At 39.9% G+C, this 25,154-nt stretch overlaps 1 protein-coding gene across 2 annotated transcripts in view; it reads right to left on the reverse strand.

Annotated features, from left to right (window-relative positions):
- LOC139320032 (gamma-aminobutyric acid receptor subunit beta-1) overlaps positions 1-25,154 on the reverse strand; it is a 201,877-nt gene that overhangs the window by 2,952 nt on the left and 173,771 nt on the right. Inside the window, exons 6-8 of one of the 2 annotated variants that reach the window (XM_070948136.1) lie at positions 21,620-21,757; positions 21,377-21,529; positions 13,037-13,272 (exon numbers count right to left, since the gene is read on the reverse strand). In XM_070948136.1, the coding sequence (XP_070804237.1) occupies positions 13,037-13,272; positions 21,377-21,529; positions 21,620-21,757 (527 nt within the window). Of the gene's footprint in view, positions 1-13,030; positions 13,273-21,376; positions 21,530-21,619; positions 21,758-25,154 lie in introns of both variants that reach the window. The other variant, XM_070948135.1, reaches the window with a different exon arrangement.

Genomic DNA, 25,154 nt, shown 5'->3' on the forward strand with positions numbered 1-25,154 from the left:
AATTTCTCTTGTAATTCTGTATATTGTTTCTTTTTGTTTTTATTTCTTCATATAGTGTATACCATTGTAAGGCCCCGGACGTAAGCTTTAGTTGTATCCCACAGATTTTGAATAATTGTCTGTTTATTCCAATTTTCCTGTAGGAAAAATACTAATTCTTTTTCTATGTATTGAATGTAATTTTTTTCTTTTATTATCATTTGATTCATGGTCCATCTCTTTTTTCTTTTTTCTTCCCCTTTCCACTTTACTATTAATGGATTATGATCTGCCCAAATATTCGGTTTTATTTCTATTTCCTCTACATTTTTTCCTGTTTCTGGATCCATCCAGACCATGTCTATCCGGGACCGTGAATTGTGTGGGTTGGAAAAATATGTATATTGAATTTTTTGTGGGTTAATTTCTCTCCAAATATCTTTCAAACGTAGCTCTCGAGTCATTTCAAAGAAAGTCTTTGGTAATGTTCTCCTTTCATAATTTTTTTTACTTCCTGTTTTATAGTCTTTTTTTGGATCAACCACCGCATTGAAATCTCCTAATAAGCATACGTTATCTATTTCCAATTCTACAATTTGTTTATGTAATTTTCTGTAATATTCTTTCTGTTGAGTGTTTGGTGCATATATGACTGCAATTAATGTTCTTTTTTGTTTAATTAATACCTCAATTAATAACATTCTTCCCTCTTTGTCCACATGTATTTGTTTGGGTTTTAACCGGTCTTTTATATAAACTGTGATTCCTCTTTTTCTTACTTCAGATAGGGCCAGAAATAATTTATCTAATTTGGGGGCTTCCAGAAGATTACTGTCCCCTTTTTTCATATGGACCTCTTGTAAACATATAATGTCTGTGTTTTGTTTTTGGAGTTTAGCAATTACTTGTCTTCTTTTTATCAGTGAATTTAATCCATTTATGTTGACCGAAAGTAATGTCACTTCTTTCTCCATTCCACTACTTATTTGTCGCCCTTACTTCTCTCCTTTGTCTCGTTTCCCTTTGCTTTCTTGTTCTCATTCCTTCTCTTTCCTGAGTCTCACGATCACTTCTCTCTCTCATATCTTGTTCCAGTTCCTTTTCCTCTTGCTATTGTTCCTCTTGACTTTGGGTTTCTAGTTCTTCTCTGTTGTCCAATTCTTCCTCTATATATCATGTATAGAATTCCTGGGCTTTTCCTATTGTGTCTATCCTTATTTTCTTATCCTGCCATGTTATTAGCAATCCTTCTGGTATCAGCCAGCGAAACATTATTTTGTTTTTTATTAATTGTGTGGTAAGGAACTGGTAGTCTCTTCATTTTTTTCTAATTCTCTTTGGTATCTGTTTGAGGGTTATGACCTCTCTTCCTTTGTAAGTCAACTAGTCGTCCCTCATTCTTCTATAAACTTCATCCCTGTCCTCACTTTTCACAAACCTTATATGTATCTCTCGTGGTAATCTGTGTCTTCTAGCGTAATTTGTTTGCACCCTGTATACTTCATCAATGTTGTTTCTTAATTCACTTTTATTCATTTGTAGAAGGTCAGCTAGAATATCCATCTTCAATTTGTATAAATCTTCTCTTGTCTCTGTGATATTTTGAAACCTCAGGTAGAAGGCAGATCTCTCTAATTCCAAATGGGTAATTGCCTCTTCCAAGTCTTTATTTGCCGCTAACTCTTTGGTTTCTTCTATTTTCTTTTCTGTTTATTCTGTTCTTACTTCTATCTCTTTTATTTTCTGTTCGTTTTTCACTATTGTATCTTGAATTTTTCCCATTCTCTTGTCCAATTTCTTTATGTCTTCTTTTACCTCTCCTAATTCACCCTTCATTTCCTCATGATTGTTTGTTATTGAGTCCTGCGTTTTTATCATGAACTCCTGAATCATATTTAGTGAAGATTGTAAACTTTGCAGGGTTGGTGTCAGCCCTGGTTTTTCCCTTCCTCTTTCTTTCTTTCTTTCTTTCTTTCTTTCTTTCTTTCTTTCTTTCTTTCTTTCTTTCTTTCTTTCTTTCTTTCTTTCTTTCTTCCTTCCTTCCTTCCTTCCTTCCTTCTTTCCTTCCTTCTTTCTCTCTCCCTCTCTCTCTCTCTCTCACACACACACACTCTCACACACACCTGATCTGAGCAGTGGTTGCTGTGGGAGAAGGAAGAAAGTGCTCTGGGAGGGAGGGCGGCCTGGCCTGGAAGAAGAGCATCCCCCATCATGGGCTTGATGCAGGCAGCAGGACCCAAGGTGGAGGGGAAGGCCAGCAGGCGGCAATCACCCAATGGCCCCACAGAAGCCAAGTGTACCAGGCCCAAAAGGCGAGCGAGCCTCGCCATGTTCCCCCGAAGTGGCTCTTCAGCCGAGCGCAGCAGGTCTCCCTTTCCCACCGCCAGCATCAGCCTTACATCTGCCCGCTCTCCCAGGACTGCCCATGCACACCCCAGCAGAGCAGCAGTCTCGGCTCCAGTGGCTGCTGCTGGAGAAGGAAGAAAGTACTCTGGAAGGGTAGGCAGCCCAGCCCGGAAGCGGCGCGTCCCCTGTCAGGGGCTGGATGCAGGCAGTGGGACCCAAGGCAGAGGGGAAGGCAAGTGAATGGCAGTCACCAAAAGGCCCCACGGAAGCTGAGCATGCCAGGCCCAAAAGGCGAGCGAGCCTCGCCATATCCCTCTGAGGAGCCGAGCGCAGCAGATCTCCCTCCCCCTTGCTGTTGGCCTTACCTTCTAGATCCTCCACCAGCATATTCAGCATGCCCATCATCCCAACAAAGCCTATGCTTTGGTAATGCTGATGGCGGGCAGTCTTTGGTGGAGATGCAGCCGCTGCTCCGGTGCTGAGAGGGGCGCCACCACTGTGGTGGTGCTCCAGGAGGGCAAGCTGGATGGTGTCCTGGATGGTGCTGCACATGCAGTGCCCTCCTGAAGCACCACTGCCACCGTTCGCTTTTGTTTCACTGTGGGAGAAGGAAGAAAGCGAATGGCGAGGCCGCCCTGGCTGAGTGATCACCGTGCCTCCCCAGCCTTACCTGCCTTGCCCACTGCCTCCATGCACTGTGCTTGGAAGGGGCTGCACTTGCTCCCCACCTGGCTGCAGACATCCACCTGCCCTCCCAGAACACCCAACGCCGCTGCTGTTCGCTTTCTTCCTTCTCCCACTGGGAAATGAAAGCTCCAGGAGGTGAGGCAGATGTTCCAGGGCTGCTGCACATGTGCACCACATGTGGAGCACTGAGACATCTTCCTGCCCTCCCGGAGCACCACCGCCACTGTTCGCTTTCATTTTGCGGTGGGAGAAGGAAGAAAGCGAACGATGGTAGCACGGCAGTTCTCCAGGAAGGCAGGCGACACCTGCAGGTAGACGGGGAGGCAGGGCAGCCCCTTCCAAGCGCAGCGCACGAAGACGGCGGGTGAGGCGGCCCCGGTGTGGCTGTTGCTGGGGAGGTGCGGCCAGGGTGGTCTCGGTGGGGGCTGCATCGGCTTCTCTACCTGTGCCATGTCCTGCTCCAGCTGCCCATGCAACTACAAGTGTGGTGACTTGGTCTTCGCCAAGATGAAGGGCTACCTGCATTGGTCTGGTCAGGTAAGTGCCGCCGCCCAGGCTGAAGGGAAAGTGCTACAGGCTCCACAGTAGCCTGTAGCACTGGCCCTCTCCCTGCAGCCTGGCCCTCTCCCTGCACAGGGGGCCTGCCGCCTGCCAGCCAGCCAGCCACCAGTGGCTTCCACGGCTCTCGCTTCACTTCTTCACCAGTGGGAAGCCCCGCCATGGCCGAGCCTCCTTATATATGGCGGGGTGGGGTGAGTGGGCCGGAAGTGCCAAGTGAGCTGGAAGTGCCCAGCAATCTGGAAGCGCCAAGAGAGAGTTGGAAGTGGTGAGCAGGTGATCAGGTGACCAGGCGTGTGGGGGCAGGGCCACCAAGGATGATTGCTACTGGTTTGGCGAACCAATGGCAATCATCGCTGCCGGTTCACCTGAACTTATCCGAACCAGTAGCATTTCACCCCTGGTTTTAATTGCTGTAAATCATCCTAAATTCATAAATTCTCAATCAAGTGGCTAAATTGATAGGGATGTTAATATTCATCTGTATTATGCAACTGACTTCTTTGACAGTCCACAGTTACTTTTATCTTGTACACAGAGCATCGCAACCAGGAATATTTGGTGTCTAGGAATAAACGAAGTGGGCCATACACTTGCTAGAAAGATGAATAGGAAGGCTGTGTTTGATTTTGGAGTTCAAATCCTCTATTAATGTTGCCCAAATGTATTTGGGGACAGAGCTGCCATCAGCAAGATTCCCTCTTTTAGGGGATGGACAGTTCAGAAATGTAAAAACATAATTAAATAAAATTATGGTTGAGGTGGGCCTGAAATAGTAAATATCAAAAGTTGTTTGTATCATTGAAAGCTCTGTTATTGTGTTTTTCTTTTAAGACAAAAGATGTTAATGTAGGAGTTTAGTTTTTTCTAAACTAAAATCTCAGTATTCAGGTTAAATTACTGTGTTGGCACTTTGCAATCAATAAGTGGGTTTTGGGTTGCAGTTTGGGCACTTGGTCTCTAAAAAGTTCGCCATCACTGCCCTACACCATTTCTGACAGATAGTTTCCTGCATCACATTCTCACTGAGGAATAAGTGCTCTCTGATAAAATGGGGCAATAATGCCATCCAGTAAGTTTGGGATGTAGTTAGTGGCACCTACAGGGTGGCAGTGGTGGGATTCAAGTGGTTTGCACCGGTTTGTGAGAACTGGTAGCTAATTTTCTGAGCAGTTTGGCGAACTGGCTGTTGGAAGAAATCTCCTTCCAACAACCTTTTGTTTTTCCCACCTTACGGGGTTAAAAGGAGGGCAGGAAGGAGGCATGCTGGTGTGCCTCTGTGTGTTGTTTCTAGCCTAATCCTGCTTATCTTTATTGCCCTGTTTAAGTGCTTTCCGAAACTGCCTCTGCGGTCCCCCCCCCCACCTTTTGCTGGTACTTTTATTCCAGGGCTTGACTTTTTTTTAAAAGGGGAAAAGTTGTTTTAAGCTTTTTACACTGCTTTAGTGGTTCCTGGCACTGTCCTTTTGGGATGTACTTCCAACATGTTTGGACCTGTCCCAGCCACTCCTTGCCTCTTCTGTCCCCAATTAAGAGTGGGAGGGGGCGATCGCAGGCCTCTTTCTTCCTTGGATTCGGAATCTTCTCTAAATGGAGTGATTTGGCTAGTCTTTTGCTTCTTTGTTTGTTTGTTATTTAAGAAAAAGGGCTTTGGAAGGTCTACCCTCCCCCCGGATGGGAAAGCAATGAGGTAATCTTTTTGGACTGCCACTGCCTGCCTGATTGAGTTAAGCAATGACTAAGAAGCAGGATGCAAGCTTGGCACTCTGTCTGATTTTTTTTAACTGCCTTTCTAGGGGCATGTGATCTTTCCTTAAAGCTGGATGATTTCCTTAGGATATCTTGTGAGTGAGACCAGTTGCTATCTTTAAGTGATGCAAATGGATCTAAGGATTGCTTCTCCTGGAAGGGAAAGGGTGCTTTGTCAGTTCACTGAGCAAAGGAGTCTCTTGTCCATGGGAATTCTTCAGTCATCCAGGTCATGGTTGTCCCAAAGGTGCTTTTTTCAAGAGGCAAGTTGACTTCCTTGGTTTCCAGAAAGTCCAGTTGACTCTTGAAAGAACATTTGGGACAGAAATCTCTTGCATTGCTTTGGAGTGGTCAAGGCACATGATGGCTCAATGATAGTAAGATTGTATAAAAAGGAGGTAGGGGTGTGGATCCTACTGCCAATTTATTTATTTATTGGTTTGATTTATATGCCGCCCTTCTCCGGAGACTCAGGGCGGCTTACAATGCTCTAAGCAATAGCCTCCATACTTTTGTATATACCTGCTTAGTAGGGCTTTCAGCCCCCCCAAGCGGTGTTCTTTTTATACAAAGTCAGCTTATTGCCCCCACAATCCGGGTCCTCATTTTACCTACCTCGAAAGGATGGAAGGCTGAGTCAACCTTGAGCCTGGTGAGATTTGAACTTGCAGTAATTGCAGGCAGCTGGTGCTACTTAACAGCACTTTAGTCTGCTGTGCCACCAAGGCTTCTTTGTTTTAGTTTTCTCTCATGATAATAAGGCTTAGTAACATGGCACCAGGCTTGAAGTTTATTTAGATATCTGTGGCATGTATTAATTTTATTGCGATCCTGACAAGCTTGAGAGGGCAGAGACTTGAACCTGGGTCCCCTATATACTTTGTTAATTTGTCTCTTTAGCTTGGCATTTTGTAGCCCAAGTATGCCCACCCACTTTCTGGAGAGCTTAAATGACCTCTCTGCTAAAGAGTTTCACTTTATGAGCAAGAGTTGGCTGCTGATAGTTATTGTTGCATTTTAACTATTTTAATTTCTCAAGGTGCTCTGGCACCCTGCCTGATTGGTAACTCCAGGTTGCAGGTATTGCTGATGAAAAGGAAGGCATTCAGATAGAATGGTTTAGGTTTCCATGACCACTGTGACTGTCATTGATCTTCAGTGTGTATTCCCCCATTTCTAATCTAATGATTGGTATTTAGGGCAGCTTTTTGCAAGCAAAGAAGCTTTTTGTATTTTTGTACAGGTAATCTTTGGTTTACAACTTTCCATTTAGTGACCATTCAAAGTTACAATGGCACTGAAAAAGTGACTTATGACCGTTTTTCACAATTATGACATTTGCAGCATCCCCACGGTCACATGATCAAAATTCAGATGGTTGATCACTGTCTCATATTTATGATGGTTGTAGTCTCCCAGGGTCATGTGATCCCCTTTTGCCACCTTCTGACAAGCAAAGTCAATGGGGAGACCAGATTCACTTAATAGCCATGTTACTAACTTAACAACTGCAGTGATTCACTTCACAAATGTGACAAGAAAAGTCATGAAATGAGGCAAACTTAATAAATTTCTCACTTAGCAACATAAACTTTGGGCTCAATTGTGGTCGTAAGTCAAGGAGAGGCCCGGCGAGGCAAGGCTGGGCATGACAAGAAGTGACTGGGAGGGAAGAGAAGAGGTGAGGCAGGGCTGGGAGTGGTGAGGAGAGGCGTGGCGCCCTCGATGTGAGTGATAGCAAGTTGGCCACACCCACCCAGTCACATGACCACCCAGCCACACCTACCCAGCTGGTCATTAGGGCAGAGAAGTGGTTGTTAAATTATTTGAATCCCACCATTGGATGGGGGTGTGGGCTGGCAAATTACAAAGAGAGTGCCACCCTGATACCAGAAGCTTCTCTTCTTTTTTTCATTCCTTGTGGCAGACCATTGAGACAAAGCTTGTGTTCTGCTATGCTGTGTCAATTTGACAAATGCAATGGTTCCTGCAATTGCTTCTGACAGTGAACCATAAGACCAGACTTTGCCTCCTGAAATGTTTCACTGAATGTTTTTCAGTAAATCTATGAGAAATCAGTAAAGTAGGAATTCCCTGAATGGAGAATAAACTGAAGTTCACAGTCATGAGACAGAGACAGATAACCTCAAGCTTTTAAAAATGATTAGGTGGATTAACAGATGTTAGGCTGTTCATGAGAATGAAATGGAATTTCCATATCCAGTGGCAATGAGTATTGCAATGCCTAATGCTTGTAGAAATCAGCAAGAAAGGGATGCTTTTACCTAAAATAAATAATATAAATGTTTCATGAGGCTAGAATGCATATATGCAGTTCTAGATATCTAAGGGATATCTAGAACAGCATCCCTCCTTCTGCCTATCCTATAAGATCTGAAAGATCATCTTCCTAGAGATTCAGATCCTGAAAGCCTTTAATTCTTTTTTTAACTAAGCTTTTTCACCAGGCTCTGGGATAGCTATTTGATATATACTGTTGGTTTTGGTGGTATTACATATTTCTCTCTATTACATGAGGCTCTTTCTGGATTTCTATTGTTTTCTATATATTACATTAATTAAGATCATATATTGTTCAGAATTGGCCTGGAGATCCTTTAAATTAGAATTGTAAACAAACAAATCAAGGAAATATTAATTACCAAGCATTCAAAGAAATTAAATACTTCTTGAGCAACAAGAATTGGACAAAATATTAATAGGGACTGATGAAAAAAATGATTACCAAAACATATAATTGCCTTCTTAAATTTAAAATGGGGGAAGAAACTGTGAAAGAGACAGTGATAATTTGGGCTAAAATCTTTGAGTATAATATTTAATTGGAGCATTGGGAAAAATTATGGGGAAAAAATTATAAAATGACAATGTCGGCCGCATATAAGGAGAACATTTACAAAATGTTTTATAGATGGCAAGATTGGCCAAAATGTTTTTCAATAGACCACCAAACTGCTGGAAATGCAACCTCCAACAAGGGACCTACCACCACATGTGGTGGACATGTCCCAAAGCCAGGGAATATTGGACAAAAATTAAGGAGGAAATTATTGAACAAAAAATTGATATGAAGCCAGAGTTATTCCTTTTGGGTATAATAAAAGGTAATTTAAGCAAAGAAATTCAATACATCATGCTCCATATAATCATCATAGCTAGAATTACATTCGCCCAAAATTGGAAGCAAGAAAACACTTCATCAAATGCAATGATTATAAAAAAGGTGCTAGAATATGCAGAAATGGACAAATTAATGATGGAATTAAGAGACAGAGAGGAAACAGTGTATTATGAGACGTGGAACAGGTGGTATAATTGGCTTGAAAAGAAGTCTAAAATTAATGTATAGTGAATGTACAGGAAAGATAATAAATGGATAAAATGTATATTTTAGAGTAATTAGACATGAAAATGAAGGGTAATATTGGTAAAAAATAGATGAAAATAGATATTATGGCAAAAAGGAGGTATAGAAATTGTAATTTTAGTTAAAAGGACTAAATTGTTTAAATTTGTTAACCGGCCAAATACTCTGTTCAGCAAAAATACATTGTGTGTTTGTGTGTGTGTTTGTGTAAAAAAAAAACTTTTACAAAAAAATGTATATTTTAGAGTGTAGTAGACATGTAAATATTATATCTATATTATAAAAATAAGTAACTATTAAATAAGAATATCTATATGTATAAAATAATAGGCCTGTGGATAAATTGAAATTAAGAAAAAATTCCGATAACTGAAAGCTGTAATAGTGTAATTGTAATTTTAAAGGTTAAAAATGTTGAATAAAAATATTCAATAAAAAAAAAACAAAGAAATTAAATACTTCCAAATGTTATACAGTCATCAAGAGTGTAAAGATCATTAATATTGTTTATTATTTCTTCCTGTTGTAAGGGCAAATAACCATGAGCACTAATGGCTTAAATTGGTGATTCGTAGAGCCCCTTTACTTAAAGGACATGTAACCCCCAAGGCAAAAATGGATGAATGACTGCTTTAAATTAGAGCATTACAAATAAGGGTGCTTCGCTTTAAAATGTGTTTTTAAATCATTTCAAACCACCTGATTGTGTAAATCATTGGGCTATTCAGAGCTTGTAATGATGATCTACAAATAAACATTTCTTCTAACAGAAGGAGGGAGAGATCATTAGTGTCTTAGCTTACTCTAGTCCATGGGTGTCAAACTCGTGGGGTCATGTTGCCATCACATGACATTTCATGATGTTTTTCCCATTTCCAGAGCTAGGATGGGTGTGGCCTGTGACTGATGCATCCGGCCGGCAGGCCGGCAGTTTGACACCCCTGCTCTAGTCCTTGTCCTAGTCTAAATTTCCTAAATTCCATGTCAATAAGAGTTAATTGACAATCTGGGCTTCTGCATTACCAATCAACAATGCAAGATGTCCTATAATGAGGACATATTTGCTAAATAAAAAACTTAATTATTAAATGATAATTATTTGTCAACCTGCGAACCTGACCTGTTCTCGAGTTGCCATAGGCAGGGGATGGAGAATCAAACATTGCAGCTGCAATGAGGAATTTGCACTTCAGTCAAAACAAAGCACATTCCAGCTGGCCATGTCAAGATCATATCTATGCAAACCCGCAGTGGCTGGAGAGAGGGACCTCTACAACCTGTGAAACTGCTTCATTGACACACCGTGGGGGGAGGGGGAATATGACTGATGACACACCTTGGGGGGAGGGGGAAACAGGGTCAGAGCTGGGACACGAATTAAGTGAGGTTAGAGTTGGCTTCACTTAGTCCGTGCTGACATGAAGCTCCTAATAAATAACTGGATTTCTTTTGAAGCGTGGCTTGAGGCTCATAATTTAATTAGGGCATTGGTCAGAACCATGACATTATTATTTTAGTGACCTGAATGACCCCAAAAGATGACTTCTGTTCAATATTATTTAATTTGGGATATATGGTATAATTGGCTTAAGAGTAGGTGCAAAGATTAGAAAATTAACAATGAAAGATGATTAATGAAATAGAATATAAGTATAGAGAAAGACGAAGAATATTTATTATAGACAATATTAGATTGCGGTAAGATATCACAAAAAATGTAAAATGAAAACAGTATTTAGAATGATAAATATATAATGTAAACAGAATAGTATATAATGTAAAAAACTGTAGATATAAGACGGTATAGAGCTGTTGCAAAGTGGAAACTGTAATGTAAAACGAAGAAAACTGTATAATAAAAATATTTTTTTTTAAAAAAGATGACTTCTGTTCTTCAAAGAGCAATCACCTTCCTATTTAGGCCAGTCAGTCAAGGCATATCATGTGTAAATAAAATCTAGGAAGTTCTATTCTATGGAGGATTTGGGTCAGTTAGCATGTATTTCTTCTGTTCTTGGAACCGACAGAACCAAACTTCAGTGCTATTTTCCAACCTCAAACAGCAGGTACTTTATATTAGTTAATAAAGAAAAAAGAAAGATGAAGAGAGATAAAAGCAGGTAAGGATTATTGAAAGGAATCTATGGATAACAGAAAAGTGCTTCCAAGATCACATTCCTATCACCCAGGGCTGAAATTTATTTTTTTTTGCTACCGGTTCTGTGGGTTCACACACACACACACACACACACACACACACACACACACACAAACAGAGGTTGGAAAGCTGTCTTACTCGCTCTCTCTCCAAGCGCCCCATGCACAGCAGAGTGACGTGAATGACATCAAACTGGCCACGCCCACCCAGTCATGCCACACCAAACCTCTCTTTGAGCAAGAGAGCATCAAAGCTCTCTTGCTCGCTCTCTCTTCAAGCGCCCCATGCACAGCCCATTTGAGGAAAGGGCACGCATAACTGGGCGCGTTTGGCTGCAGAAGGAGGCGCAGCGCAATGGGGTTGTTTTGTTCACCTAGGTGGTACTTCGGGAAGGCAGGCGGACGTCTGCAGTTGACAACTATAATGAATATGTCCACCTGCCCTCCTGAAGCACCACCGCAGCGAACAAAACAACCCCATTGCTATGGATGCATAGCTTGTCGGGGCTGAGCAGGGAAGCGCTGCTTGAGTGGGGGGGGCAGTAAGTTGCTAGCTCCTTCCCCGCAGCCCTGCCATGCTTGCCTGCCTTCCACGTGGACTTCTGCTTGTCTGCCTTTGCAAGCTGGCCACTGGGATGCCAGGAAGGCAGCATGGAAGGCAGACAAGCATGGCAGGACTGTGGGCCGTGGACCGGTTTGGGGGCGTGGCCAGCCAGCCATTGCTCTCAGTTCGGTGAACTAGCCTCAATCTCTGCTACCTACTCGCCCGAGCCGGTTTGAACCAGGAGCATTTCACCCCTGCTATCACCTACACTGGAGGTCTGCAACCTTAAACATTCAAAGAGCCATTTGGACCCATTTCCCACAGTAAAGAAAACACCAGGAGCTACAAAACCTGGGTGGGCATGGCCAACTTGAAGTCATTCACTCCCACCCAGTCACACGACCCCTCAGCCATGCCTACCCAGGTTTTGTGGCTCCCGGTATTGTCTTTCTGTGAGAAATAGGTCTCTCTCTCTCTCTCTTCTCATCTCTTTGCTCTCTGCTCTCTTTCTCTGTCTCTCTCTCTGTCTCATTCTAGTTTGGATCTCTCAATTATCTTCTACCCATTACTTCCTGTCTTGCCCTCAGGTGCTTTGGAGAATACAGTGACTACTCTGTGAAATTCCTTCAAGTACTGTAAGGTGGCTAGCATGTCACTCCTAGTCTTTCTCTTCATTAGACACACCTAGTTCCCATAACCATTCATTTAACTATTTAGTTTCCAGAACTTTTATCATCTATTTATCATCTATTTATCATCTTTTCTCTACACTTTTTCTAGAGTCTTTTCCTGGATTTTTAAGCATCATTTTGTATCATGGTGACCAGAATTGGATGCAGTATTTCAAATGTGGCCTCACTAATGCAGTATAGAGCAGTATTATTACTTCTTGTGATCTTGATGTTTTCCCTGTTGATGCAGCCCTGGACCGTATTGGTTTTTTTGGTAGCTACAGCAGAGTGCTGGCTCATAAACTGTTGACCACTAGGACCCTACATTGCTCTCATAGTTGCTACTGTTGAGCCAGGTGCTATCTATTTTATACCTGTGCATTTGATTTTTCCTGTCTACGTGTAGTATTTTACTTTTTTCACTACTGAAGTGCGTGCATCTTGTTGGATATACTTTACTCTGATATTTTTTGTATCTGTCAAAAAGTAAATTCTCACACCCAGGTCCATAATACAATAAAAGCAGATAATCAGTATAAGTTGATCAACAGATTTTCCGCATTAATTTTAAAGTTTTTTTGCTTTATACATACATTTATGGAGAAATAAATGAGAGATATATTTTGAGAGAAATATATTTAAACAATAAATACTGATATTAAAATTACTGACTATTGAATATTTTATACTAATTACTGACATGATAAACAATTGAATATTCTGAATATGTTCTGATGCTCATTCCTTTCATAGTCTCTAATTCAAAAAATGTTTTTCCAAAAATTGTTTTCCAATTAAGAGGATTAGGCCACTTTATAAAGCATATTTACATTTGTAATATGGATTCATTAACAAATTATCTTATTTGGAGTGCTATAATCGTCTGCTTCAACAATGCTTGTCCAGATAAATAGGAAACTACTGTATATGAACTTTCAGATAATTGGTTACCTGAACTTTATTCATCTCCACTTTCTTCCTCTCATTGGTGGCTTTTTCTGCCGCTTTCTTCTGATGTTGAGGGCCTTTGCCAAAGAATGTGTAGTTGACAAATGCATATTCCAGTAAAGCAAGGAATACAAACACAAAGCAGCCCATAAGGTAGATGTCAATTGCCTTCACATATGGGATTTTGGGAAGGGTTTCCCTGAGGTGAGTGCTAATGGTGGTCATTGTCAGCACAGTGGTGATTCCTACAGAGAAGGAAAGAATTACCTTTCTAAAGACATACTTCATTTCTGAAGATACTACATCAAGAATTCCTAGCACAGGCATCCACCTTGCTATCTGAGCCATTTCTACAATGCTCTAGTTTTCTATGCCTTTTAGCATCTTTTCCATTGTATCAATCAGATTTGGGAATTACAACTCTCAAGACTTCCCACAATGAGTAGCTGAGACCTTAGAGATTTTGGGACAATAGGAAAGAATATGAGTTTGTTTCTTTCTAAGACAGAAGAGATTTAACTCTTTAACCATGATTTGAATAATATTCCATGTACAACGTTGGCTGATATAAAATGTTTTATATTTTATTGCCTCAAAAATTGCAGGATATGTGCTGATTCTTAAGTTACAGGAAGTTCTCTACAACTACGTTTCACCGTTAGAATATTTGATCTAGGAGCACATCTTCCTAGGAAAGTCTTATATGCAGAAGTCAAAGATTTTGTATAGAAGTTTGTGAGCTAAATGTATATAATTCTGACAGATGTACATTATTGTTGAAAAATCTCTGGCATTTTAAGATAAATTTGCTTCACCATGTCTTCTTCCCATCTGCAGGATTTGATTACTTGATTATGTGCCATCAAGTTGGTTTTAGTTCTCAGTGACCACACTGACAGATTTTCTTCAGAATGATCTGTCCCCAACCAGGTCCTTTGGGTCTTCTAATGGCATACCATTTGCCATATAATCAAGCCTATTCACCAGGCTGTTGGTCATCCTCATCTTTTCTTTCTTTCCTTGTTCTTCATATAATGTTTGCAAAACATGATAATTTGAGCTTGGGTGTTTGTGCCTCGAATGAGAATTTTGAATTGATTTTATGATCCATTTCTTTGCTTTCTTGGCTATCTATGGTATTCTCAGGAGTCTTCTTCAACACCAAACTAAAGTTCAAAAGCATCACTATTCTTTCTATCCTGCTTCTTCAATTTTTGCTTCCAAAGAGTGTCATAAGGAAAACCACTGCCTGCATCACCTGGTACCTGTATATAGAAAATATACTTTATGGTATATTGGAAGTGACACTTTTCTGTACAGAATTGCATCTTTGTTTGATCTTCTTTGAAGTTTGGCTATACAAACTACTACTAGGCTTTTTAGATAAAAGAATCAATTCCAACCACATTCATTCTTGTCATCAGCCATTCAGTCATGTCTGACCCTTGGCCAGTCTATGGATCAGTACTTTCCATGCCCTCCTATCTCACATCCCCTCCTTCGGATCTGCCATAGTCATCCTGGTGCCATCCTTTATAGTGTTCAGCCAATGGGTACTAGGGTGGTCCCTTCTTCTTTTTCCACTGATTATTGCCAGCATGATTGACATTTCAAGTAAGTCACTCACATGATATGGCCGAACTGACTTTATTAAAAATAATAAATTTATCAAACTGACTTTATAAAAGTCAATTTACCAAACTGACTTTAAAATCAACCAAGCTGATTTTAACAAAGTCAGAGAAAGCCTAAGCAAAATTTCATGGATAAAAATTCTAACGGGGAAAACAACTCAAGAAGCGTGGGAAACACTGAAAAATATGATCATAAAAGTCCAGTCCAACACAATACCACTGAAAAAGAAAAACCAAGAAAAAACCAGCATAGTTGCACAAAGATAAACTGAAAGACAAAAAGGATAAGTACAAAAAATGGAAAGAGGGACACATAACTAAGGCAGAATATCAGCAGATAGCCCGAATCTGCAAAGATGAAGTCAGGAAAGCAGAGGCTCAGAATGAACAAATACTTGCAACAAAAATTAAAGATAATTTAAAAAGTTTCTTTCAACATATAAATAACAAGAAAAAAGTCAAGGAAACAGTTGGTCCACTAAAGAGAGAAGATGGCAAGGAAGTAACAGGCAGTAGTCCATGCAAAACGTAATTATAGCCCGACCTACCAAACACATAACTAAAAGACAGACTAGAAATAAAAAATTAAAATAAACAAGGAAATGATAAGAGAACATCTCTCTGACCTTGATGAATATAAATCACTGGGACCTGATGGATTACATCCCAGAGTTCTGAAGGAACTGGCAGATGTTATTTCAGAACCATTGTATTCTATCTTTAAAAAATCTTGGAGCATCAGGGAACTACCAGAGGATTGGAAAAAAGCTGATGTGGTTCCCATCTTAAAAAAAAAAAAAAGGTGGGGGGGAGGGAAGAGACCCAGGAAACTACAGACCAATCAGCCTAACATCAATACCAGATACTGGAAAAAATAATAAAAAAACAGATCTGTGAACATTTAAAAACAAATAAAGTTATAACTAGTAACCAACACAGGTTTGTTAAAAACAGACCATGCCAAACCAATCTTATTTCATTCTTTGACAAAGTGACTAAATTAGTAGATCAGTGAAATGCTGTGGACATAGTATATTTAGACTTCAGCAAGGCATTTGACAAAGTAGACCACAACCTACTTTTTGGTAAACTAGAAAAATGTCTGATAGACAGCATCACCACCAGATGGATTTGTAACTGGTTGACATACCATACTCAACAAGTAGTCCTTAATGATACTATATCTACCTGGAGGGAAGTAAGCAATGGAGTACTACAAGGTTCCGTCTTAGGCCCAGTACTCTTCAATATCTTCATAAATGATTTAGATGAGGAACTCATCAAATTTGCAGATGACACTAAGCAGGTGTGACACTAACACACCGTGTCGCCACAATGTCCTCTGGTACTTCCCCAGTGCTCCAGGATTTTTTAAAGACATGGTACAATGGTTCTGAGATAACATCTGCCAGCTCCTTCAGAACTCTGGGGTGTAATCCATCAGGTCCCAGTGACTTATATTCATCAAGGTCAGATAGGTGTTCTCTTACTATTTTCTTGCTTATTTTAATTTTTATTTCTAGTTTGTCTTTTACAGTAGCTTTTTTGGTATGTTGGGCTACAATTTCTTTTTGCGTGAAGACTGATGCACAGAATGAGTTGAGCAGCTCTGCTTTCTCCCTACTGCCTGTTACTTCCTTGCCATCTTCTCTCTTTATTGGATCGACTGTTTCCTTGAATTTTTTTCTTGATATGTTGAAAGAATTTTTTAAATTATCTTTGACTTTTGTTGCAAGTCTTTGTTTATTCTGAGCTTTTGCTTTTCTGACTTCACCTTTGCAGTTTTGGCCTATCTGATGATAATAGTTAAGTGTCCTTCTTTCCAGTGGTGAGATTCAATAATTTAACAACCCTAATAATTCTCTGCCCTAATGACTGCCTGGCTGGCTGGGTGTGGCATGATGGCCATGGCTGGGGGTGTGACAGGCAGCACTCAGCCTCCTGCACCCTGCACCCCACCATGCCTCATTTTGGGCCTAGGAAGCCTCCCTGCACTTACCTGGGAGCCAAAATGGGGCGCGTGGGACTTCTAGAAGAGGGGGGAGGGGCAAGGCCACCCAACAATTTAACTACCAGTTCACCCAAACCGGCTGAAACCGGCTGAATCCCACCATGCTTCTTTCTATTTTTTTGTATTTGCTTTCAGTTTGTCAGATACATCTTTGTGCAGCCATGCTGGTTTCTTCTTGGATTTCTTTTTTAAAAAAATGATATTGTGCTGGGCTGGAGTTTTATGATCACATTTTTCAGAGATTCCCATGCTTCTTGAGTTTTCCCCTTTAAGATTTTTATCCATGGAATCTTTCCTAGGCTGTCTCTGAGTTTGTTAAAATCAGCTCTTTTAAAGTTTAAGACACTGGTTGGATTATTTTCTATTGCTTGTGTTTGCATTATATTGAATTCCAGTATGATGTGGTCACTTTCACCCAAGGTTCTGGCAACTTCAACTCCCTCTATCACTTCTTCTCTATTTGTAAGAATTAGGTCCAGTATAGCTTTACTTCTATTTCCCTTCTCTACCCTTTGGATGACGAAGTTGTCAGCTGGGTTGGCTAGGAATCTATTTGATCTCCCGCTCACTGCAGATTTTGTCTCCCAGTTGATATCTGGATAAAGTCTTCCATTACTACTGTGGTATGCTTCCTACATACATTTGTTAACTGGTTGGCAAAGAGTTCATCCATTTCTTCTGATTGGTTGTGGCTTGTAATATACACCTATGGCAATGTCACTTTCCCCCCCTTTTATATTGCCCCATTTCATCTTTGATCATGTGCATTCTGTAGATATGTAGTGATCTCTTACATATAGTGCAACTCTACCTCCTCTTTTTGTTGATCTGTTTCTTTTGAACAATTTGTATCCATCAATCAGTACATTCCAGTCATGGGTTTCGTCCATGGTAATGTAGTCCATGGTCCAGGAAACCAAAGTTTTCTTGGTGACACTAATTCTTTAGCTGGTGATTTATTTCTAGAATTCTTTTTTTCTTCAATGGGTGTTGACCTTTCATTGGGAGTACTGATGAGAACACTACTTGTGCTCCTAGCTCCTTAACTTTGTTGCCTAGTTGCTTATAATCTCTCAATATTGTACTCAGTTTCTTTGTTGTGTTATTTGTCCCAATTTAAGGAGGATTTTTTCACCTTTTTAAATTTTTCTTTGATTTTTCATCTTTGATTTTTGCTCCAGGTAGACAACATGCCTCCCTAGATTGTATGTCTGGTCTGCAGATGGCTGGTTCTGTTCTTTTGAGAATAGAATCTCCTATCACCAACACTCACCTTCCTTTTTTTGGTGGGGTGTGTGTGCAGTCTGGGATGCTTTTTTGTTTATCTCAGGTGTGTTTGTTGATGTGACATTTTTAGGGATATTGATGCTGTCTCTTCTCTAGATGTCTGCATGTTTTCTTGGAGGGGGAGGTTGTGGGTCTGTGCATTTTCATCTAGGAGGAGAAATTCATTGCTCATTTTTAATGAGGCTGCTTCTGGTTGGGTTAGATTAGGCAGTAGGGGTTTGTTAGATGAATGCTGCTTCTTTCTTTGATTATTATGTTTCCTTCTATGTGTGACATACCTCCATTTGTGTTCCTCCAAGAATTTATCAGCAGGGTCAAATCCTCAGGGAGTTATTTGTTCATTATTTGGTTCAATTTGGGTATAGCTTTCTTGCATAGGTTGGAGTTTGGCTAGAGTTGCCTCTAGATCCCTTACTTTTTCCTCTAGTAGTTTACATAGTTTACATTTAATACATGTATAATTTGGGTGTTCTTTGGGAATAAGCACATACATGGAACATAGGTGGCATACCACCATAGTATCAGTCACCTGTTCCATGAGTTTCTTTTTGCTGGTTCTTTTAGGGGTAAAGAAATTATGTTTCTTTCTCTTTTTTCCTATAATTTTTTCTGCCTTTTTGTGTTTTTTTCTACCTTGTTATTTATTTAATTTGTTTACTGTTATGTTAGTTTTATTTAGGGTTTTGAGTCCAATTCATCCCTGCCTTGTTATTTAAGATTTGCCTTATTTATTTGATAGACTTTGTTCTTCCTTGATTTCTAATATTCCACTTTTGTTCTTATTAAATGCCTATTTATTTATCTTTTATTTTCTGTCCTGTATTTATTTTTATTCTCTACTGGGGTCTTCCCTCCCTGCCTATTGGGACCTCAGGCTTAATTTGTTGCCTTCACTTCTGTGGTTTGCTGCTCTGGCCTCTTGTTGTTTTCTCTGCCAGCTCTGTTCTGTCTTTTGGTGCTCGGCTCTTTTTGACCTTGGCCCTGCTATCATCAGCTCTCTCGGCCTGCCGTGCAGTTTTCCGGTTAGCTCAGCTCTGCTGTCTGGTTTGGTCTGCTCATCCCACCACTCAGCTCTACTGTCACTTTCTCCATTGCTCTCTGCGCTGCTCTCATGCTCTAGTTCACTGTGCTGCCCCATTGCTGCTGCTGGCTCTCCTCCCTGCTGCACTGCCACTGCTTTTTGCTCTGCAGCCACATGGCTCCCGTTTGTTGGTCCATCGTGCTGGGACGCTGCTTCCACCAGCAAACAGGAGTGCCTGGATGGTCCACAGCAAGCTCACCTCTTCTCCTCCTCCTTGCTCTGCTCTCTCACCGGCTCACCTCTTTGCTCTCTGCCAGTTGTTGCGCTGCCCTCAGTCTGCTGGCCTTTATACCCCATAGCTGATTTTCCTCCTCTCTGCAGTTGGCCCAATTCACTCACTCTTTGTTCTTCACGGGTTGGTTTTGCTGTCTGCAGTTGGTTTGCCTCTCTGCTCACCTCATTTCAATGGGCCTCCAGTCTCTTGGGTAGGCCTCTCGGTTGCAGCTGGGCTTCTCTCTCTCTATTTTCTTCAATGTTCCTCTCCTTTTCCTATCTCCAGTCTTTTTTTTTTATTTTTCTATGCCTTATCTTCCCTTCTCCACCTTTCCTCCTATTGTTTTATTTTAGTTTACTAACTACTTTTCTATCCGCAATGTAACTATGGTTCCTCCATTGCTGCCATCTTGGAGAAGCTCTTTCTTGCCATAAAGGGGTTTCTGGCCTTCTTCACATAAGTATAACACTCTCTTGTATGACTTTTCATGTCTGCTTCCTCCAGTTTCTTATATTGATCTTCCCAGTACTTTTCTTTAGCTTTTCTTACCTCTTTCTGAATCTTTGCATTTAGTTTTCACATTTCTTCCTTGTCACCAATGGCTTTTGCTTTCTTTCTCTCTTCTACAGTCTCTATTGTAGCTTCAGATATCCATATGGTCAATTTCTTTGGTTTCTTGTATGTAATATGTTCTTGAGCTACTTCAGTGACAATAGTTTTTATTTATTTATTTTATTTATTTATTTTATTATATTTCTATACCGCCCTTCTCCCACGGAACTCAGGGCGATGTACAGCCAGGATAAAACATAGCATATAAAATTTAAAAACATTTTAAAAAACAATTAAATAATTTTGGCCCAAATTTAAAACAACCCAATTAAAACCGAAATTCGATTAAAAAACTGAGAGGATGGGATCATTTCCTCCCATAGCTCATCTGGTTATCTTTCTGTGAGGTTGAGCAATGGAAATCTGTTCTTAACTTCAACTGCATATGCTGGGGGAATCTTCTTGATGTCAAATTTCTGAATCATGTGTGGTCATTTGATATTGCAGCACCTGAACTTTACTTTGGCAGCTAACACATTAAATGAGGATAACAATGGATGTATCAGAACTTCAGACACAAAGCAATCTAGACCCAATAGGAAATAGCCAGACATTAAACCATACTATATGAAGGACATACAAGAAAAGAAGCAAGTACAATTTTTATACTGGCAAACAGATGATGTGGTGGTAAATGCCACATTTACCAAGCCATTATTCTGGGACTACTTCCTCAGATATGGAGAAGGATTGGGACTCAGAGTATGAAATAATGCATAATCTGACCAATTACAATATACAAATTAGTGCATGGAGCTAATGAGGTAAGGAATGTTGGATACATCACCCCACCCATCAAGTTGTTTCCTTTGTGCAGAATAAAGGACATATTGACTGATGCTTTATTTTCTTCTCTTTGCTGCTGATGTTACATACATAAAAGGGTTAAAACTGGAAGAAGCAAAGGTCCTCTCTTTTGGATTATCCATGCTAATCATCTCCCGTTTTGCTTTAGAGACACTGAAAAACTGTGTGCCTTTTGATAGACATAGATAATGTAGATTGTGATTTTTCTTTTTGGTGCCTTCAAATCAGTGTTGGCTTCTGGAGACTTCCTGGACTTGACCCTGCAGTTTTCTTGGCAAGATTTTGGAAGTAGTTTACCTTTGCCTTCTTCCTAGGCAGAGAGAATGACTGGCCTAAGACCCCCAACTGACTTTGTACCCAAGATGGGACTAGAACTCAGTCTCTGGTTTGTAAACTGGTGCCTGAACCACTACAGCAAACTGGCTCTCTTAAATTGTTGCTATTAATTCTGTTTTTCTCTTACCTATTGTTCACATTTGTCCTTGCTTTTGCCTACATTTTGTCCCATTTTGACAAATGATTTTTTAAAAATCTTTGATGATATTTAATAAATAAGTATCAAACTATATATTTTTTTGCTAGCTGAACTGTGTGACATAGTCTGTGCTTCTTGCTCTAATCTGAATACATGAATTGACTGTAAACTAAACAGGAAGTCCCCCCCCAATTTTCCAACAGTAGCATCATCCAAGAAATAATTTACCTAGTGCAACTCTTGCAGCAGATGCATCATAGTTGATCCAGAAGGATACCCAAGACAGAATTGTAATTAGAGTAGAAGGCATGTAGGTTTGCAGAATGAAATAGCCGATATTTCTTTTCAATCGAAAACTCAGGGACAGACGGGGATAAGCCCCTATTTAAAACAAATGAAATAAAGTCATGTCACAAATGTATTTGTTTACTGGTAATGTTTGCAATATGTTTGCAGCTGCTTGGTGCTTACCTGTTGCAAACACTACTCTTTTTGAGATCATTTTGTAATCAATAATTGAGAACTGAGGGAGCTCGATTTTATTAACTCCGCTAACAGCAGATTCCCCTCCATTCCAATAGAATTCAATATCATCAGTTGTGTATCCATCTGCAGTTGGAGACATATAAACAAATATGTTAGTTTGTCAACTAAATGTTTTACAGTTTAAATTTATTTCTTAAAAAAATTGCAAAGAGGACATAACATTAGGAGACATAATCTAAATTATAGCACTGTAAATATTTCACAGCTGTGTATCAATAAACCCAGCCTACATCATACATTTGAACAAGCCACTTTTGTTCTTTTAATATTGCATATTAAATTAATGACCCTTTTTATGGTACTTATTAAATTCTTATTTTAAAAAGCAAAGATTCAAAGTTAAAAGATTTTAGAGATTTTTCTCCAGTTTTCTATTAAATGCAACACAGAGCTGCTGAATATTATAAAATTTAATGATTTAAACCAGATCAACAAATTACAACAGAATGCCACATTTTAGTGAGACAGGAAACCTTGGTTCATTTTCTGGAAGTAAGTTCCATTTAGCACAGTAGACTTATTTTACCAGACAGTGTGTCATTTAGGGTTACTAACATAATTCTATCAACTTGAAGAACAATGTGAAGAACAGTGAGAACAATTAATCAATGGAACAGCTTGCTTCCCAGAGTTGTGGGTGCTCCATCACTGGAGGTTTTCAAAAAAAATATTGGACAACAATTTATCTGGGATGATATAAGGTCTCCTGCCTTGAGCAGGGACTAGAAGACCTCCAAGGTCCCTTCCTGCCCTATGATTGCATGATTCTTTCTAAACTAGGCAGCTTAAAAGCATTTGTCTTGATAGGCCACTAGTCTTATTGGTAAGACTGGCAAACTCAGGAAACAAGAAGCAATTGGATTTCTACTGGTATAAAAGTATTTATTTAGTAAAGTAACATGGCTGTGGGTTCTATGCAATGATTTGCCATCTTTAACTCAGGTTGAGGTTATATTCCTTCTGTTGAAGTTGGTGTGCAAACTGGGATCTTCCTGGACTTCTGTTAAGAGAGCAGATGCCAACTATGGCCAGGAAAGCCTTTGCCCAAATACATTTTGTTTCACAGTTGGGCCCTTAACTAGGTTGGGAAGCATGCACATAGTAATTCAAATCTTAGTCACTTCCCAATTCGATTACTGCAAAGGGGTCTAGAAGAGGCTGCCCTTGAAAAGCAATCAGAAGCTGCAGCTGGTTCAGAATGTAATGGCATGGCAGTACTGAATATACCTATGTAACAGTATTGGTGTGTGAGCTGAACTGATTACTAGTAATCTCCTGAATACAATTCAAGGTATTAGTTGTCACTTTTACAGCTCTACATGGATGGGGCCAGGTTATTTTTAGACTGATTGTTTCTGCCTGCACCACTAGAAGTAGACATTAATGAGGTGTGTGTGCACTCTATGATTTGAATTTCATTGGGAGCTCAATATTGCCTTTTATAGTTTAATGGTTTCACATTATTGTATTGTATTCTCATGAGGAAAATCTACTATATGCTTGCTAGAAGTTGAGAATGGCACATAATCAATCAATCAATCAATCAATCAGTCAGTCAGTCAGTCAGTCAGTCAGTCAATCAATCAAGATTTTATTCATGTTTATTGTTCAGAGTTCCTTTTGGTAGATGGGTGGCCATATACATATGTTTAACAAACAACAAAATCTTGAACACTTACCAGAATAGTTCTCATGCACAACTTATACCTAGCTTTGAATAACACTGAATCTATTTCTCGCATTTTTTTCTCCTCTGGACTCAGTAATCTTTTCTGTAAATGCCATTTTTCCTCCCTTAATTGTCTTGTTGTTTCCTCTATGTTCGCAAGATTGGTTACACATTTCATTACCTGTGTAAGGACATCTTTTTGTGGTAGTCCAATAATATTCCAGTTAATGAGTTGTGATTCCAAATCTCCAGCCTGTTAATATAGCCAAATGCAGGCATGTGGAAGTAATCAACCAGGATGTAAAATTAATTAAATTAAATTCTACTTTATAAAATTAGATACAACGAGGGCTTCCCCTGAAAATCAGTTTAAAACATATGAAGATCGATTAGGCAGTAGAAGAGCTTATCTCCTAGAGCTATGGGAGCTCCATTACCCAAACTTGACTAGCCATTTGCCCAGACTGCTCTGGAGAAGGAAGGAAGGAAGGAAGGAAGGAAGGAAGGAAGGAAGGGAGGGAGGGAGGGAGGGAGGGAGGCAGGCAGGAAGGAAGGAAGGAAGGAAGGAAGGAAGGAAGGAAGGAAGGAAGGAAGGAAAAAATTATCAGGGGTGACTCTTAGCCATTTTTCAATACTTGAAGGATTACCATAAGGAAGAAGGGGCCAACTTATTTACCAAAGCATCTGTAGGCAGGACAAGAAACAGTAGATGGAAACTAACCAAGGGAAGAAGCAACCTAGAACTAAGGAGAAAATTCCGAAGAGTGAGAACAATTAACCAGTGGAACAAATTACCTTCGGAAATTGTGGGTGCCCATCACTGGAGGCTTTTAAAGAAGAGATTGGATAGCCATTTATCAGAAATAGTATAGATCTCCTGTAAGAGCAGGGGGTTGGAAGATGACCTCCAAGGTCCCTTCCAACTCTGTTACTGTTATATTCTTATTCTTCTGTTCAATTATGTCTGATTCTCTTAGACTGCTTGGACAAGTCCCTGAAGTTTTCTTGGTAAAGTTTTTCAGAAATGATTTGCCATAAGCTCCTTCCTAAGACTGAGAGAAAATGATTGGCTCAAAGTCACCCAACTGTCCTTATGCTATTCCTCAATCTTGGGTCATCTACTGACACAGCAGCTGCATAATGCTAACTTCAAAGTAAAATTCCAGTGGAAATTAAACTGGATTTTTGTACATTCAGATTCTGGAAATCTGACTTGTGTCTGACTCGACACAAAAATTAGTGGGTTTCAATGCCATTTGCCAGTGTTGGGAAACTCTGAATAGGATCCATCCCTTGCATGGCATTTGCCAAGAATCTGCTTAAATGGGGCAGGGTATCTTCCCTTGAATGTGACCGTGGTGCTCCTCATCAGACACTGGATCACATAGTGACTAGTTGCCATTTGAGACCTTAAATAGGAGGAAAAACAGACTTTCTCCAACTAACAAGGATACTCTTAATTGGATATATGGTCTAGATATTAATATATAGAATATTTATTTATTCTTATAAATTAACATATTTTAAAATTTAACTATAACAATATATGACTATAACAAATATATAATTTAATTCATTATAATTGAAGAAACCTTACAAAAGTGGCTAATTTTTGTGCTGGGTCAGATATATTTTTTCCGAAATCTGGACGTTGAATACTCTGATTTACTTTCCACTGGGATTTTACATCAAAGTTAGAATTCTGCAGCTGCTGTGTCAGTACAGGACCCAAGATTGAGGAAGAAACAACACCCATAGGGGTGAGAAGTAAAAAAAAATAGCACAAAGACA

The sequence above is a fragment of the Pituophis catenifer genome, unplaced genomic scaffold, assembly GCF_029215685.1.
Source record: "Pituophis catenifer annectens isolate HBS135680 unplaced genomic scaffold, rPitCat1.0.hap2 SCAF_8, whole genome shotgun sequence".
Lineage (NCBI taxonomy): Eukaryota > Metazoa > Chordata > Lepidosauria > Squamata > Colubridae > Pituophis > Pituophis catenifer.